Here is a 19,413-nt window from a genome sequence, read left to right on the forward strand (position 1 = left end):
GTCTGTTGATTAAATGGTAGGATACACAAACAATAGACACTCTTGATTAAATATAGGGCAACGTCACTCTTTTGGTCTTGGCATGATCTTTAGAGTTTTTGGTTTGTAAAATTGTGCGATTGGTTTAGGTTAATGTAGACTATGTAGTGAAACTCTTGTTTTTGAAATGCTGCAATGGTTGCTTGTTTGTGGTTTGAATGTTTTTACAACCATATCCACATAGAATGATACTTTTCGGTATTGATCTTGTAATGATTGTCTTGGAATAAACAATCGTTACATGTTCGTTATTGGAAATTGATTACTTTTATTGAAACTCTGCTGTACTCTAATACCAGATACGTTTGCGCTCTAACTCGGGAAAACAAAGATCGCACGTCTCAGGAATGCAACTCACATACCAGTCACCCAGTATTTGGAAAAAAAGGGAAGTTGCAGGTTGAAAAGATGTCAAGGATGTGGAATGTATTGGAACAGAAATGTAAACATTCGCTCTATATTTTTGTGCAAGAATGAGCATGGAGATTAATGAGTTCAAAAAACAATATTGTTCAGTAAGATTGGCACCAATCAAACATGACTGTTATTATGTATTCCGACTTATTTAGTGTTTCATTTTACGTGAATACAGCTATAAAATATAACGAAATTGAATTGAAATAAACATTTTTTGCGCTCATTCCTCTTGCCTATTGACTAAACATGGCAGATGCCAAAATGATTATACTAGAAACCATCTTTTCTGATGTTGATCCGTCTATTATTGAATCCACACTGACTGCTCACGATGGTGACTTGCTAGAGGTACTTGATGTCATTTTTTTACTGTTGGCTATTTCACTATTCTCAAATCCATAGCTACTGATACTTACTATGACTCTAGACTCAAGCATATTTGGAAAAATACTTTACTTCAAATAAAGCTGCTGCTGCTGCACTTGGACCTAGAAATCAGACATTCCAAGAGTCGACAATGGTTGACTCTATACAGATAAACACGCTTGCTTCTCATTTTCCAACCATTGACCCTAGCGTGCTGAAATCTGTTTTAGACGTGTTTAATAACAATATGGACGAGGCATATACATATCTGGAAGAAAAGGGGCATGCTATGCATTATCGTAAAATAGCTCAAACTTTGACTGATCAGCCCGAATCTGACTTGAATGTTGATACTAGTCAGCAGATTCAAAGCCATGATGCTTCCACAAGCAGCACTTCGCTTGAAACTGAGCCATTACCTCCATATACTTCTGTATCAGACATTCTGTTAAAAGAATTATCTGAAAACCCTTTTTCCGATCCTGTTTTAGAACCCACTTTTGCTTTGACCACAGCTCAAGAATCTAGAACTTCAATTCCACCCCCACTTCCACCAAGAACACGCCATATTGATTCGTCTATAAATCAAACGCAGCTTGCTCAACAGAATATTCAGCTTGATTGCAATAATATAGCGAATGCTCATGTCCAATTTTCTGAATTTTCTAATCAGCCAGCATCTGCACAAACACCCGTCTCGCCACCTCGTGGAATAGCTGCATTTTCTCCTAGTCAAATATCTGGCTGGGAAAACACTGCCTGGTAAATTATAAACTCGAGTAAACTTGATCCAATGTTTAAAATCAGTGTTGTTCAATAAAAATAAGGCAGCGGATTAAATATCCATCAACTACCGCACTTTATTATTCAGTAGATGCATTTGGTTATAGATCTCCGAGTTCCGGCTAGATTCCAGTTCAAAGCTCGCGGTTCATTCGCGACTTCTTTCATTGGGTGTTTTTACTTTGAAACTCGAAAAGAGAACTCGTCACTATTTAAAAGATACTTTAGTAGCCTTCAACAAGGTATTCTAATAGACACTAGCGTGCACGAATGATGCAAGAGCCAATCCCTGCAACTTCAGCAGACGAGGTGCAGATTCTTTCACCATTAAATATTGTCACCACAGAGTCTGAAGTCTCTCCACATGTAGTTCAAACCATTGATGGTCCTATTCCAAACTCAAAGTCAAACTCAGATATCACTCCACGCAAACTGTCTATAACTCAACAATATCTAGTTTCTTCAAGTTCCGACCGTCCATTCAGCAGCAAGAGTGTGGTTTCTCGTGACCGTGCTAAATCTAGCGATATAAGCACATCCAATATGGACGAGAAACTTACTAATGAGTTGAAACTTCGACTTTTTACTATTTCTAGCAAGGCTTCTGCACCCAGGTTTGAATTAGGACTGAAACGCAAGTTGGCAAATCCAGCGAAACATTCAAATGATATCGCGTCGCCTCCGACTGGACAAAATCTGGCAGGAGGTGTAAAGCTACCTCATATGCCTCAAAAACTGAAACCCCTTGCATCATGTGCTACTGTGCCCCTAGTTCCTCAAAAGGTAAATGATGATTGTTTTATAATATCTATACCTTGAAGCGTCTCGGCTATTTTCGAGAAAACTACGACTGGATAAATCGTCACCATCTACATCATGCGGTGCAATGCTGATTCATTTGAAATCTAATTCAATTTATTTTTATAATTTGCTGCAATAATATTTTCACGCATATCAATAAGCAGTATATCCCAGATAGCATCTTTACGCAGTATAAATATCCCAAAAGCGAAAAACCTCTATTGCGTCCTATTCTTCTCAAGGCAGTTAAACCAGTCATTAACCCGGCACGGCCCATATCGGGTTATTATGCCAAAAAGAATGACTTGGTTTGTGTTCAAGCATCAAATGACATGGATCAAACCGATGCATATCATGACGAACTAGCAGACGTTATAGTTAATCTGACTCCCAAAGTCGTACCTCCTATTAGCGTAGGTCGTGAACAAAAACAAATTTATGCGAGTGATGATCAAATGGATACAAGTATGTCAAGCGGCGGAAATCTACCAGCTAGTACGAATAAAAACAGCGCATGTGCACAGATCGTTCCAGGAGTGCTCGACGAAAAAGAATCTGATGTATCCATTGAAGATATTGACAACATGGATATAGACGAGACTTCCCATGACACCAAATCTATATTGTTTAATCCATTGAAAACAAAGGAAGAATGCACTAAAGACTCGTTAAAACTCGTTCATCTTAAAGAAGATGATCCTCGCAGCCCGTTTGTGTTTCTCAAGTTTTTTTCTAGCCATCCCAACACCAACGAGTTTATTTACATGGTTCCATACAAGACATCTCTTAAACGAGATCAGCCCATGTTTAATCCATACAATTTGCAGGTTGTAAAGTTTAGTGAAATCGACACAAAATCACCCGATGGGTTCTACACCATGTCGTTCCAGGTAAGCAATGCATTCAATTTATGCAACTATTGAAATAGCTCAAAACAGCCAGAATCTAAAACATTAAAATTGCACTCGACGTATCTAATGTAAATTGTTTTTTTCTGAATAGGGAGTAACTCATTTCAACAGCCTTGGACACGGCGAGTTTACTCCTTTACAGCAATGGACAAGAGAGTTTAATCTCTTCCATTCACTACTTCGTATTCCCTTTTTTTCCCATTATCGTTTATGGAAGTGTTTCACTTTATGGAAAAGAACGGTTCTTCACACAAAAATCCAGCTCATCAAGAAACAGCTCACCAAAAACCTGTTTATTTTACATCCCCTGCTTTGTAAAGCCTTGCTGCAAATTCAATCCTTGAATGCAGAAATTATATTTAAAAAACGATTGTTTTCAATAGACGAAGAACAGAGCTACGAGCTTCGAGAGTTTGTCAAGAAACAAAAGCAATGTGTGGATCAGATCTCTGTTGTGACACTACGTACTTGGAATGACCAGATCAAGGAGATTGTCGAACAAGCAAGTCTAGCCTGTTTAAAGGAAAAAGGATTTGATGTACAAGCTGCACTAATCGCTCAAGCTGAGCTCAAGTCAGACACTGGTGTGTTGAGTAGAAAACCTACAAGTGGAGATGTTTGTAATTCCAACATGGTCGGCAAGAGCTGTGAGAATATCAATACTACCACGGGCTTGAAAAAACTATCGTTTACTGAGCAAGCTGCTCGTCGTACAGAATGCCGTCGTCTTCAGCGGTTTGTCAAGCTAGTCGACTATTCCATTATTTTTACCTTGCAGCAACTCGCTATTCAAAGTGTACAAGATCTGCTAAAAAGCGTATTTAAAGGATGTTCTGATGCTGATGTGATTGTTGATGGCAGTGGATCTGGAACGGTCGTTATTGGAGAAAATGGAATGGTGCGCATGGCCGAGTCCAACACTGGAATGAATGACAGATACACATTAGGCGAGCAGGAAGTTGCCCAAACTATTGCTGGAACCAATACCGCAACAAGTGTTCAAGTTGGCGGTTTGGTGGTGGGCAACGAGGTTACGACTACAAAACTGTGCGAGTGCGGCTTTGATGGGTTCTCTGATATCCTCAGTCGCATCATCATGAGAATTGCTCCACAAGTGAATTTGGTCGAGATTGCCGAGGAGCAAGGTTTAATGGTAGATGACAATCCAGATAGTGAATTGTTGGCAGATACATCCAAGATCGACACTGCTAAACTTAATTCCAAACATTCAGACAAATGGAAAGGAGTTGTTGATCAGCCAGACTGGTCAAAGCCATTTGTAGCCTTGTTCCGTACTGAGCTGCTTATCCATCAGCAAGATGCAACAAAACGATTTTATTTTTCGCCATCCTTACAAGACTATCTCGGGGCAATCGATACCATTTTTCAAATATATATGACTACTGTGGAGCGATTTCCGCCACTTACCAACTCTATTCCATTTTTGGATCCAGCCAACCTTGCTGGTGGTGCTTACTCTTCGATGCGCGGTCTTGAAGATTCAGAATTTGGAGAAGGACCGCAGATTGCTTCTATTGTAATGGACAGTGGATATCTTCGTGAGCTTTGTGGTCGCATTCGTGGTGTGTTTGTTGGAATGTTTTCTAATGCTTTCAAGTGGGCAAATACCTTGGAAAATGTACGCACCATGTGGCTTGAGAATCAAAAGTTTTATGGACTGGAAAACTTGCGTCAGTCAGCTGGCGAAATTGCCTATTTGCTGGCAACCACTCCTGAAGGTGTTGAAGGTGGTATTACGAGTGTTCTTTTAAAAACAAAGCAAGAAACAAATGCCCGTAATACTGAGCAAAATGCCAACGAACTTGCTCAGTCTTTTGCATCTACTATTCAAGCCGACAAAGGCAATGTTCAGATTGATAAAAAGCCGGTAAATATTCTTGAACTGATATCGCACGTTGCTTATCGGCCAGATGGCATCAGATACTCTCCTCTTGTGGAATTTTCCGATGAAGCGTTAAGCCGATTTGCATATCAAAAGCAGACTATGATGGATATTCCTGTGCGCTCCACCATCAACAACATTATCATTGATACCAATCAGCTAAAAAATGTTCTTGTGCCTAGTCCCGAGAGATGCTTTAACGAAGTAGCCAGTATTCTACCAAGCATTGCTCGTGACAAAAACGAGTTACTTCTCACTGAAGTTCAAATGTGGGTAAAGGTATTAAACACACATCCGACTCACGTTGAGGGTTTTGTAGAGTATCTTGGATGGTTGGAAAAGGTTCGAGAAAGTATGCCTGTTGTAGATCAACTTGAAGATGAAGTGTCTCGCCTTTACGCTCTTCTTGAAATGTACAAGATTCAAATTCAACCTACTGATTTGGCCATGTTCCAAACTCTTGGACCAAGCTTAAGATCACTTAAAGACTCTGTTGATGTTGCCATGGACACTCGTGAGGAATCCATTACAAGGTTTACAATTGATCTTGAAAAGAGTATGTCTGAACTGACGAGTGAGGTTTCAGATATCCGCAACCGTGCTCAAGATCCCATGATTCTCAGTTCAACCACAAAAAGCGATGTTGCCATTGCATTTTTGGAAGATCTCCGCCAACAACTCGAAAAAGTCGAGATTCTTAAGAAACGATTTGAGCAGTGGGGTGAATTGTTTAAACGCGGTGGAACGGCAGTCGTTAATGAAGCAGCACCTGAAAAAGATTTGAAACCTATTGTCGCAGCAGCCCCACTTACTGGAGGATTTGGCACGAGTAAAACTGGATTTGAACTTGAAGAAACCAAGACTGAGATTGAAATGAAACGTATGCTATGGACTAGTCTCAAGGAGTGGGATGCACTTACCGAATTTTGGAAAGCACAGTCGTTCGAGTCACTTGTTACGGACGATATCAATACCAAGATTATCATGTATCTCAAGATTGTATATAATCTGGACAAGGCTCTGCCTCCAAACGAAGTTGTTCCTAGACTCAAGTCTATGGTTGAAGAGTATAGATACATATATCCAACCATTGTTGATCTACGCAATCCCTCTCTTAAGCAGCGTCATTGGGAAAAGATTCAAGACGCAATTGGCAAATCGCTCATTAAAGATGAAGGTTTCACGCTTTCTAAATTGATGGATTTACGTGTCTTTGACTTTAAGGAAGAAATCAGTGGGATTTCAAGTCAAGCTGGGTCTGAATCGGCTCTAGAAGAAATGCTTGGCCGTGTGATCAAGAACTGGAGTGAAGCAGAATTTATTGTTACGCCATACCGGGACAACAAAGATGTGTTTATTTTGGGCACTGTAGAAGATATTCAGACGCTGCTTGAAGATTCGCAGGTCATGATTGCTACTATCAAAGGCTCACGTTTCATTGGACCGATTAGGGTCGAGGTTGAGCGCTGGGACAAACAGCTATCTTTATTCTCAGAGACGTTGGATGCGTGGCTAACATGCCAGAGAAATTGGCTATATCTCGAGAGTATTTTTTCTGCACCAGATATCCAACGCCAATTACCTGATGAAGCACGCATGTTTTCCCAAGTGGACCGAAGTTGGAAGGATGTAATGCGTAAAGTATCGCGCAACTCGAATGCTATAAAATCTGGAACCCTTCCAGGGTTGCTGGAAACCATGCAGCAAAACAATGTTCTTTTGGAGCAGATCCAAAAGTGTCTTGAGGATTATTTGGAAAGCAAGCGACTTTTGTTTCCCCGATTTTACTTTTTGTCCAATGATGAGCTGCTGGAGATTCTTTCGCAAACCAAGAACCCACAAGCTGTCCAGCCTCATTTGAGTAAATGCTTTGACGCTATAAAGAGTCTTGAATTTTCTTCAAACGATCCAAAGAGTATTGATATTGTAGCCATGATCAGTCCAGAAGGTGAGCGTGTTCCTTTTCTCAAGACTGTCAAGGCACGAGGAAATGTTGAAGCATGGCTTGGAAACGTTGAAGAAGCCATGGTGGCTGTATTGCGTCGACTTATAAAAACATCCATTGCCGATTTTGAAGAAAGTCGCCGATCTGATTGGGTACGTGAGCATGCTGGGCAGGTGGTTGTTACCGGAAACCAGGTTCTTTGGTGTCGTGATGTCACTGAATCTCTTAAATCAAACGAGCCTGGAAAGGCTCTTGTAGCTCTTAAACAAAAATGCATCACTAATCTTTCTGGCGTTGCCATGCTTGTGCGGAGCGAGCTAACCAAACTCCAACGCGCTATTCTTGGTGCTCTCATCACTATTGATGTCCATAATCGTGATATTGTTCAAGGACTTATTCATGCAAAAGTGACCGGTTTTGGTGATTTCGAATGGATCAAACAGCAAAGATACTATTGGGATGCTGACTTGGATACTTGCCATGTGAAGATGTCCACGTCTGTGTTTTCCTATGGATATGAATATCTAGGATGCTCACCGCGTCTTGTTATTACTCCACTGACTGATAGATGTTATTTAACTTTAACGGGTGCACTTCAGCTCAATTTGGGTGGATCTCCTGTTGGACCTGCTGGTGAGTTTGATCTTTAGATGCAAACTATATTGTGCTGCATCAGTTGATTTGACTTTAACAAGATACTAATTTTAACTGAAATTTGCTTTATTAACTAGGCACTGGTAAAACAGAAACCGTCAAAGATTTGGCCAAAGCCATGGCAAGACAGTGTGTGGTTTTCAATTGCTCAGATGGTTTAGATTACAAGATGATGGGTAAAATGTTTGCTGGTCTTGCTCAGTCTGGCGCATGGTGTTGCTTTGACGAATTCAACCGTATCGATATTGAAGTGTTATCTGTTATTGCCCAGCAGCTGTTGACCATCAAAAATGCCAAGGACATGAAGGCCACCAAATTCATTTTTGAAGGAAGAGAAATCCGTCTTGTAGAAACTTGTGCAGCCTTCATCACTATGAATCCTGGATATGCTGGCCGTACCGAACTTCCAGACAATCTTAAAGCACTATTTCGTCCTATTGCAATGATGATTCCCGACTATGGTCTTATTGCCGAGATTATTTTATTTTCAGAAGGATTCGAAAATGCCAAGCCTTTATCGGGCAAAGTTGTCAATCTATACAAGCTCTGTTCTGAACAACTATCCCAGCAAGATCACTATGATTTTGGTATGCGAGCAGTAAAATCAGTTTTGATTATGGCAGGTGCACTAAGGCGAAGCATTCCAGAATTAAGCGAGGATGTCGTACTCATTAGGTCATTGCGCGATTCAAACCTTCCAAAGTTTTTGTCGGAAGATATTGGTTTATTCAAGGGTATTCTTTTGGATCTTTTCCCTGGTGTGGTGGTTCCTGACAGAGATTTTGGTGCACTAGTCAAGGCAGTTGAAGCTGTACTTCACGAGCGTGATCTTGACGTTGTGGAAAACTTTGTGAGCCGTGTTTGTCAGCTTTCTGAAACCATGCAAATTCGCCATGGTGTCATGCTCGTTGGTCCTACAGGCGGTGGAAAAACAACGTGTTATGAAACCCTCCAAGAGGCATCTGGCAGATTGCACGACTCGGGACACTCTGAATTCAAGCATGTGAAAACGTGGGTTTTGAATCCCAAGTGTGTTGAAATGACCGAGTTATATGGTGAGTTTAATATAGCAACAATGGAATGGAAGGATGGACTTATTGGCAGTATTTTCCGAGCCCAAGTCAGTGACAACAGCCAAGATGATAAATGGACCGTGTGCGATGGCCCTGTCGATGCGCTATGGATTGAAAATATGAACACAGTGCTAGACGATAACAAACTGCTTACTCTTATCAATGGCGAGCGTATTAAAATGAACTCTTCAATGCACATGCTATTTGAAGTTGCAGATCTTGCTGTGGCGTCTCCAGCTACTGTTAGTCGCTGTGGTATGGTGTACATGGATCCAGCAACTCTTGGTTGGCGCTCATATGTCAAGACCTGGATTCACAAACTTCCTTCCTATGTAACAGAAGATCTTAAAATCCATCTGACCATCTTTTTTGATGCATTTGTGGATTTTGGTCTTCAGTTTGTTCGTCGAAACTGCAAAGAGTATATCAAATCTGTTGATTTGAATCTAGTTGCAAGTTTGTGCAAGCTATTAAGAACCTATATCAATCGCACCAAAGAAATTGATTTCAAAGCATCGATTTTGGAAATCAAGCCTCTTTTTTCAAATATCTTTCTATTTTGCTTTATATGGTCTATTGGAGGAAACTTGGCAGACGGATACCAAGAGTTATTTGATACTTTTATGCGCGAAATGCTGAGTGCATCTTCTGTCACTGAGATACAGATTCCATCCTCGGCTAATGTGTTTGGATTTTTCGTTGATTTGAAATCACGCAATTTCGTTTTATGGGATGATATTGTAGCCAGCTTCAAGTTTTCAGCAGATATACCTTACTTTGATATGGTTGTTCCAACTACGGATACTGTCAAATATGCCTACTTATTAGAAGCGCTGGTATCTAATAGCTATCCAACACTGTTTACTGGAAACACTGGTGTAGGAAAATCTGTGATTATTCAAGACTTGCTCAATCGGATGGCAAAAGCAAACAAAAATATCAATGTCACGCTCAACTTTTCTGCCCAGACAAATAGTGCTCAAACACAGCAGGTTGTGGAGCTCAAACTAGAAAAGAAAAGAAAAAACATTACTGGAGCTCCAATTGGGATCAACAAGGTTGTGCTGTTTGTTGACGATCTTAACATGCCAAAGATGGATACATATGGATCTCAGCCACCAATTGAATTGCTACGACAGTATCTTGACTTTGGTGGATTCTATGATCGCGAAAAACTAACCTGGAAGATTATCCAAGATGTTGATTTGGTTGCCGCCTGTGCTCCCCCAGGAGGTGGCAGAAACCATGTAACGTCTCGATTTTTGCGTCACTTTAATATCCTCAATATTTCAGCACCAAACGAACTGTCACTATCCAAGATCTTCAAATCTATTGTTGAGGGATTTTTAAAACCCTTTTCTACCGAGATAAAATCATCATGTGAGGCAATTGTTCACTCTGCTATTGAAATTTACCATCGCATGTGTACCGAGCTTCTTCCAACACCTGCAAAGTCGCATTACACGTTCAACCTGCGTGATTTGTCCAAGGTTGTTCAGGGTATTTTGCAAGTACGCCCTAATGTCATTACAACAAAAACAGAATTAGCTCGTTTGTTTTGCCACGAATCATCTCGAGTTTTCCATGATCGGCTGATTGATGATACAGATCGGCAGTATTTTAACAAACTTTTATCAGAACTTGCTGAAAAGAATTTTGGGACGCCAATGTCAAAAGAGAGTTTTTCACAAACCCCAATTATGTTTGGCGATTTTTCCAAGCGAGGTGTGGCTTCAGAGGATCGTATATACACTGAAATGATTGATATGAAAGCAATGACTACTTTGCTAGAAGAGTATTTGGAAGAGTATAACGTGACGATGAACAAGGATATTCGATTGATATTTTTTATGGATGCCAAGCAGCACATTACTAGAATTTCCCGTATTATTCGCCAGCCTAGAGGCAATGCTTTATTGGTGGGTGTCGGTGGTACAGGAAAACAGTCTCTTACTCGTCTTGCTTGCCACATTTCAGACTACCAATGCACTCAGATTGAGCTTACAAGAACATATGGCCAGGAAGAATGGCATGAAGATCTCAGGAAACTATATCGTCTTGCAGGGTTAGATGGAAAAAATACAGTGTTTTTACTATCGGATACGCAAATTAAAAAGGAAACCTTTTTAGAAGACATCAACAGTATCCTCAACTCTGGAGAAGTGCCTAATCTGTTTGAAACAGACGAGCGTGAAAAGATTTTGGGTGATTTAAGGCCGCTTGCTAGAGAAAAAGGCCTAAGTGAAGATCGGGACTCTGTATACCAACTGTTTATCAGTCGTGTCCGTGACAACCTTCATATTGTGTTTGGGACCAGTCCTGTGGGCGATACGTTTCGCACTCGATGCCGTATGTTCCCCTCGCTTGTAAACTGCTGTACCATTGATTGGTTTGATGAGTGGCCAAAAGATGCGTTGCTTTCTGTTTCTCGCAGATTTTTCGAGTTTGTTGATTTGGGAAATGACGATATGAAAACCAAAATTGCTACCATGTGTGTGGAGATTCACGCATCCGTTGGCGAAATTGCCAAGCGGTTTTATTCTGAATTGAGACGAAGGTACTACACCACACCAACATCCTACTTGGAATTGATTAATCTTTACATCTCCATGCTTCAGGAAAAGCGCAAAGAACTTGGATCTTCTAGAGATCGACTGCGTAATGGTCTAAACAAATTAGCCGAAACAAACGTACTGGTTGCCAACATGCAAATTGAGTTGGAAAATCTTGGACCAGAACTTAAAGTTCGTGCACAAGATACTGAAACCTTGATGGTCAAAATCGCCAAGGATCAAGAAATTGCTGATGGTGTTCGAAAAGTTGTATCAGAGGAGGAAGCTGTGGTGCGAGAAAGAGCGCTGCAAACTGAAGCCATTGCTACTGAGGCACAAAGAGATTTAGACGAAGCACTTCCTGCACTGGATGCTGCCTATAAAGCACTGGATGGACTCGAGAAAAAGGACATTGCTGAATTAAAGGTGTTTTCTAAGCCACCTGACTTGGTGCTTATGGTCATGGAGGCTATTTGCATTTTATTCAAGTTCAAACCCGACTGGGAAAACTCGAAAAAACTGCTTTCAGATCCCCAACTCATGCGTAAGATGGCCGAATATGACAAGGACAATATTCCCGAGAGTTTGTCAAAAAAACTCAAAAAATACATTGAAAGTCCTAATTTCAATCCAGATGCTGTTGAAAAGGTGTCGAGAGCATGCAAGAGTATGTGTATGTGGGTCGTTGCCATGGATCTATACTCGCGTGTTTTCAAAGAGGTACTTCCCAAGAAAAAACGTTTGGAAGAGGCACAAACTACTTTGGAGTCGACTAAAGCAAAGCTTGCTGAAAAGGTTGAAGCGTTGGCAGAGGTTGAAACCCAGTTGGAGAAACTCAAAGCCAAATACGAAAATTCGGTATCTTCTAAACGACTACTGGTTGACAAGATGGACGAAACAACACGACGACTGTCGAGGGCAAGTAAACTCACACTTGCTCTGGCTGACGAACAAATTAGATGGACCGACTCTGTTGAACGCTTAAATTTGCAAATAGAATTGCTTGTTGGTAACATTTTCCTTAGCGCAGCTTGTGTTGCGTATTTTGGTGCATTCACGTCTAATTACAGAAGTGAGCTTGTGCAGCGCTGGATTGTTAATTGTCAATCTGCTGGTATCCCAGTATCAGAGAATTTTCACTTGCTGGAGCATCTTGCAGACCCAGCTGTTGTGCGCGATTGGAACATTCAAGGACTTCCTGCAGATGCACTATCAATTGAAAATGGTATTCTTGTTACCCGTGGTCGTCGTTGGCCACTTATGATTGATCCCCAAGGCCAGGCAAATCGTTGGATTCGCAACATGGAAGGATCCGAGTTAAAAGTAATCAAACTTTCCGAACCCAAGTTTCTTCGATCTCTTGAAAATGCCATTCGAACTGGACAGGCTGTTCTTTTGGAAGATGTTGGCGAGCAGTTGGATCCTGCGCTTGAACCCCTTTTGCTAAAGCAGACTACTCGTCAAGGCGGCCGTGTGTTGATGAAGTTGGGCGACTCGTTTGTGGAATATGACAGGAATTTCAAACTGTATATCACTACAAAATTGCCCAATCCTCACTATCTTCCCGAAGTATGCATCAAGGTCACAATTATCAATTTTATTGTCACAAAAATAGGTCTTGAAGGTCAGTTGTTGGCGGATGTGGTCAAATTGGAGCAGCCTGAGCTTGAGGAACAACGAAACTCTCTCATTGTGAATATTGCTGCAGACAAGAAACAGCTTAAAGACATTGAAGAAAAAATTCTAAAAATGCTGTTTAATTCACAAGGAAACATTCTTGATGATGAAGATCTTATCAGTACGCTCAATCAATCTAAAATGACATCAGCAGCAATCAATGAGCGTGTGTTACAGGCTGAGCAGACTGAGCAGGATATCAATCTGGCTCGTGAAAAGTACAGACCGGTTGCTATTCGAGGATCAGTGCTTTATTTTGTAATTGCTGATTTAGCTGAAATTGACCCCATGTATCAGTTCTCACTAAAGTACTTTGCCAACCTATTCAACAACTGTATCGTCGAGTCTGAAAAATTCGATGATTTGAACCGGCGTATTGAAATTCTATGTACCAACACAACATTTGAGGCATTTTCAAACGTTTCTCGTGGACTGTTTGGAGCTCACAAGGTGCTGTTTGCATTTATGATTTGCATTGAAACCATGCGTGAAGATGGGAAAATCAACGAGCTTGAATGGAACTTTTTCTTGCGCGGTGGTGGTATGCTAAGATCTAATCTTCCTTCCAAACCCAATGCACGATGGCTATCCAGTCATATGTGGGAGAATCTGTGTGACTTGGCCTACACTATACCACAATTTTCATACATTATTGGCCATATTGGCATGTATCCAGATGATTGGGAGTCACTTTTGGAAGCGGACATGCCATACATGCTACCAATACCTGGAGATACGACAATGCAATTAACCGATGTTCAGAAAATATTACTGATAAAGGTATTGCGTGAAGAGAAGCTTGTTTCTACTGCCATTGAGTTTATCAAGAAAAACATGGGCGAAAAGTTTATTGATATACCGCCACTTGATCTTGCCAAAGCATACAAGGATACTTCGCCTGCATCTCCACTTATATTTATTCTTTCTACAGGATCGGATCCAGTGTCATCACTTGTGAAATTTGCCAGTTCTCCAAAAGTTGCAATGCAAGACAAACTGCACATGATTTCACTTGGTCAAGGGCAAGGTCCTATTGCTGAAGAATTGGTAAAGCGAGCCATGATTAGTGGCGATTGGGTGTTTTTGCAAAACTGTCATTTGGCCGCATCATGGATGAATAGTCTCGAGTCGCTTGTCAAAGAATTTGGGCTTCCTGAAGTTGAAATAAACCCAACATTTCGACTCATTCTCTCGTCCATGCCGTCCAAAGTTTTCCCCGTTGCTGTTCTTCAGGATGGTGTCAAGGTTACCAATGAGCCCCCAAAAGGCTTGCGAGCTAATCTGGCGCGTAGTTTTGCTGACGTGTCTCGAGATTTGTTTGACGACCATCCACCACAGGGTGTCAAGTTTCGCAAACTTTTGTTTGGCATATGTTTTTTTAACGCTGTCATTCATGAACGAAAGAAATTTGGTGCGCTGGGATGGAACATTATGTATGACTGGAGCAACTCTGATTTAGAAGTATCCATTACGATTTTGCGAAATATGTTGCAAGAATACAAGACAATACAATGGGATGCATTGCTCTATCTGACAGGAGAAATCACATTTGGTGGCCGTGTGACTGACGACTGGGACAGACGATCACTAAAGTACATTCTACAAAGGTTCTACACACCACAGATTCTTGATGATGTGTATAAATTTTCTTCGTCTGGTATTTACTATGCACCATCAGATGGTGATTTAGCATACTTTAAAAGCTATATTGATGGGCTACCATTTACTGAAGAGCCATCTATATTTGGAATGCATGAAAATGCCAACATCAGCTACCAAGTACAGGAAACCCGGCGATTGATCAAGTCTGTACTAGACGTTCAACCTTGCTTGATGAATGCTGGAAGTGGAAAATCAACCGAAGACATGGTAACAGAAATTGCTACAACAATTTTGGACGAGTGGCCTCAAGTTCTGCATATCGAGGTTCCAAACAACCTATCTGCTACTACAAAGTTTTCCGGTGCAGGTGAAGGCAGCGACAGTTCCATTTCTGAAAAGCTGTTTAAACGTGATGAAAGTGGTCGTATGATTGATTCGCTAAGTACAGTGTTGCTCCAAGAAGCCGCACGGTTCAATAAGCTCAACAGCTTAATTCGTGCATCTTTGGAAAGTCTTATTAAAGCAGTCAAAGGTTTTATTGTAATGAGTCCTGAACTAGAATTAGTATTTAAAAGCTTATTGAATAACGAGGTATTTTATATTCAGGAATACTTTGTTGTTTTGCAATGTATATCAACTCAATATTCTGCATCGTGTATCTACTATTTTAGGTTCCTGACGCGTGGGCTAACCATGCATATCCTTCGCTCAAGACACTTGGTTCATGGGTTAAAGACTTTCACAAAAGAATGGAAATGATTAGAAAATGGGCTACAGAAGGTCAGCCAAAATGGTTCTGGCTTCCAGGATTCTTTTTTCCTCAAGGTACACTTTTATACAAACAAATCTGATGACCTCGTTGAACAATGTACACTTGCTATAGTTTAACAATGCATTGTCATATTTTAGGATTTCTTACTGGTGTAATGCAGAACCACGCTAGAAAATATAGTATTCCCATTGACACCCTTATCTTTAATTTCAAAGTCAACGACTTTGATGAAAACGATCTACAGCTTCAGCATTCTCAACCACCTTTGAGTGTTGAAGAAGAAGGGATATTGGTGAGTGGGCTTTTTGTTGAAGGCGCAAGATGGGACAAGGAAAAGCGGTTACTTCAAGACTCGTTTGCAATGGAAATGTATTCTGTAAGTTTTCGGTTTATCTATTCTGCATATCATGTATTTATAGATTGGCATGGTGCTAAGACATGCTGTATAAACACAGGCTATGCCATTGATTTGGTTCCTGCCATCACAAACTGCTCCATCAAAGGACAAGGCATATATTTGCCCACTATACAAGACATCAGCACGCGCAGGAACACTATCAACCACAGGTCATTCGACCAATTTTGTGGTGACTATTTTCCTTCCATCAGACAAGCCATCAGATTATTGGGTAGCAAAGGGCGTTGCTCTTTTGGTAAGTTTCTGCTTGTTTTACCAAACTCGCTCAATTATAAAACTAACACATACCGACTTGTTTGTATCATTTATTCAGTGTCAACTCAACGAATAGTCTCATAAACCAACCACTAGCCATTATTCAATATATAATTCCATGGACTGGGAGTTGCACAATTCAACTGTTTGGTATCAAAAATATCATCCGAGCTATTGGTACTTGGGTCTATCAATAAACTATTTGTTAGCATAGTCGTATTAGCGTGTTTTTGATCCATTTGAGGTGGAGTCTTTGGGTGTGTGGTTTTGGTAATCGGATGGGAATGTTTATATATTATGTTGGATTGACAAAGCGTATCAATGTCGGTATTCTTGCTTTTAATCGATTTACCAAGTAATGGATAGCTGGTGGCTCTATGACTAAAATGGACAAAGGTGCTCATGGCTGAATCTAAATTGGTTTGTAGATTTTCTGCAGATTTACTGTGTTGACGTGTATCATTGCCTGATTCAGTTGTATGGTTCGTTGTATTAGATATTTTTGGAAAGTGAGACTGAGGCAGTATTGACAATTCTTTCAATCGTCCACTGGTTTGTCGTTCAGCCTGCATTTCCCGTCGATGTTGTTGTGTCATGAGAATATAGTTGGATATCCGTTGCGAAACAACGCTAGCCAAAACTTCTGGTGGTATAGGGTTGCCAGAAGATAAGTCTGCTTGTGTGTTTTGTCGTGATTTAGACTTGTTTTTGGTACCTGCTGTTGTCCAAACAATCTCCAATGATCTTTTTTTTTGACGAGATTGCAGGACACGAGCATGAGTTGCGCAAATGGGAACTACTGAGCCATCATCTGGCAATCTTTTTGTCAAAACATCATTTTGAGTAAGAAATGGGAGTGCACTCGAAGAAGGCAATCGTAAACCTTGATTGCGCTCAAAAGTCAAAATATGAGATGGTATGCGAGCAGGTGACAACTCGATTGCAATCTCCAAGGGTTTTATAGAACATTTGGGCTGATTGATTTTATGCTTATCTGCTACATTTCTCTGCCTATTACAATGTTCACATGTACTACAGTCCTGCTGATATGAACTCTTTAGCCTGTCCGTCAATTTTTCAAACGTGGCATTAGCAAAAGTAGACTTGGTTGGTGGTTGATTGACAGTCAATAGTAGTTCCTGAAAATGTACAGCTGGTGGGAGAATGTGATTTTTTGGTTGATCCTCATAGAGGTTTCGAGTAGTTGGTCGTTTAGATTTACAAAAAGTGGCTTCTTTTAGTTCTGCACTGTTGGTTTGATCTGACAATACTATACTTTGATTCCCCCTCAAACACTGAGTTTTTAGATTAGTTACTATCGATGTTTTTGGTCTATCTTTAGAAACATTAATCTGTCCTAGAATGTATGGAGTATGGTGTGTGGCATGATGGGTTTGATTTGGAGCAACAGTTATTTTAGTATGCTCTCTAGCGCGATGTGTGTTGAATGATTCAGCCAATGGATCTGCTACAACGTTTAAAGTTATGGCTGGCTTTTCACTGTCATTATGTCCATCTATAATGTCAACAATCCAATTCAAAAGTCATCAATCAGCAAACAGCAAACCAAAAGCAATGCATTCCAAGCGAAAAATATCACACACCTTTATCCAACCTGTCTTTAATGGAATCAACACATTCAACTGGATATGTATTCTGTTTTGATGCATGTATAATTCGCGAAGCCCTTTCATTCAAGTTATTCACATTGAAACTGCGTGCCAAATTCAACAAAGCTGCACCAGATCGATTAGGTTTAACAGCTGATCGGTTAGGTTTAATTCTTTTTGTTTCTTGATTAAGCAAATCAAGTTGCAATTGAGACATTCGACTTGTTTTGGCTAAAGGAAGTCGTGAAAATGCCGATGTTACACGCAATTTGAGCACACGTTTTTGACAAGTACTGTTTTGTTTTTTGCCTCGAGGGTGATTATGAAAATTTGTGTTGGAAGTCGAGGTTGTTGGATCTGATTGAATTGATGCAACTTTCTTGTTTAAAGTGTTTAATTTAAGTAGCTGGATATCTATTTGATTGAGCTCCTTGGGTGGATTTGAAATTGAATCTGGCTGTTGTGGAAGGATTGCGGTCAATGGACGTGTAGTATCATGTTGAAACGCATCAGTTTTTCTACATCTCCAAACATTACGAACAAATGGAGTACTAAGACGAGTAAATGCTGTGCTGTCCAACGTTTCAACTCCAATATCCGTAAACTGTTCATGATGAGCTAATGGTGGTGCCCTTGGTCGCGGTGGTGCTAATGGGTACATGACAAGCTTAAGTTTATGTGTCTTGAGTTTTGGTAGAGTTGCCGTAGGGATACTTTCAGCTATTTCTTGTCTGTGTGATTCTACCCCGATTTCAGATGCGTCAGTAGTGTTTTCATTATTGAGCGTTATTACATCAACTTGATCTGTAAATGTGACTTGTGATGGTATCCCCAACTCGGTGGTTGATTTTGTGCACTCATCATTTAGATTTAGCTTGGAATTAGATACAGAATCATTAATGGGCACCCACTGCTCCGCGTATTCAGCTACATTATTTACTGTAATATCTAGATCCGTCTTGGACAATGCTAGAGCAGCAACTGAGGAATCGCTGCATGAATTGTTAAAATGATACTCCGAAGATGCATCCGATTCAATCTCATCTGCAAACAGATCCGTTTGATCACTTCCACCACCATAATATGGACCCAAGTCATCTGCCCAGGGCACAGTTTGATATTTCTCATTGTCCCCAGTTGTCACTGGTCGACTTTTCGGTTTACGTCTTGCACTACCCGATTTACTGATTGTGTAATTCTTGATCAACTCGATGCTTTGCTCGTCAAAATCTTTGTCATTGTCGCTATAGTTGCTGGACAACTTTAGGTCTGGTAAAGAATCTGTATCGGTTTTAGTAGTAGCTTTTGGTTTTTTAAGGCGATTTTTGCTGATTGCACTCGAGGGAACCAAAGTGACTGTGAGCCTATCGTGTCTGGCTGGATTAGACAGCTCTGATGCCGAGACAGTATCATTTATGGGATCATTCTTTTTCCTTTTCTGTTTCTTGGGTTTGGATTTGGACTTTTTTGGTTTTGATTCTATGGGTGGTTTTTGTATAGATGTATGATTTGGGGTACGTGGTTTCTTGGGTGTTGCTGTAGATATGAATGATGAGTCCTTTATGGGATTGACTTTAGATGGTGTTGTACGTGTATTGACCATACCCGCCTAATGATTCCAATAGCCAAGTATAC

The 19,413-nt window shown here is 40.5% G+C and overlaps 3 protein-coding genes across 3 annotated transcripts; 2 read left to right on the forward strand and 1 right to left on the reverse strand.

Moving 5' to 3' along the window:
- Positions 1–702: 702 nt before the first annotated feature.
- On the forward strand, positions 703–1,588 carry BATDEDRAFT_26786 (uncharacterized protein; the record flags this gene model as incomplete). The annotated part of the gene is made up of 2 exons (XM_006680989.1): positions 703–804; positions 884–1,588. 2 exons carry the CDS (start codon positions 703–705, stop codon positions 1,586–1,588), a joined length of 807 nt encoding a protein of 268 aa, XP_006681052.1.
- A 287-nt stretch (positions 1,589–1,875) lies between these two features.
- Positions 1,876–16,387, forward strand: BATDEDRAFT_90742 (uncharacterized protein; the record flags this gene model as incomplete). The annotated part of the gene is made up of 8 exons (XM_006681128.1): positions 1,876–2,388; positions 2,571–3,296; positions 3,409–7,798; positions 7,897–15,314; positions 15,395–15,548; positions 15,633–15,871; positions 15,951–16,148; positions 16,227–16,387. The coding sequence occupies 8 exons, from the start codon at positions 1,876–1,878 to the stop codon at positions 16,242–16,244; spliced, it is 13,656 nt and encodes a 4,551-aa protein (XP_006681191.1). The 3' UTR covers positions 16,245–16,387.
- Positions 16,261–19,381, reverse strand: BATDEDRAFT_90956 (uncharacterized protein; the record flags this gene model as incomplete). Its single annotated transcript, XM_006681195.1, has 2 exons — positions 16,261–17,684; positions 17,773–19,381. 2 exons carry the CDS (start codon positions 19,379–19,381, stop codon positions 16,261–16,263), a joined length of 3,033 nt encoding a protein of 1,010 aa, XP_006681258.1.
- Positions 19,382–19,413: the final 32 nt, after the last annotated feature.

Source organism: Batrachochytrium dendrobatidis, assembly GCF_000203795.2.
Source record: "Batrachochytrium dendrobatidis JAM81 unplaced genomic scaffold BATDEscaffold_11, whole genome shotgun sequence".
Classification (NCBI taxonomy): domain Eukaryota; kingdom Fungi; phylum Chytridiomycota; class Chytridiomycetes; order Rhizophydiales; genus Batrachochytrium; species Batrachochytrium dendrobatidis.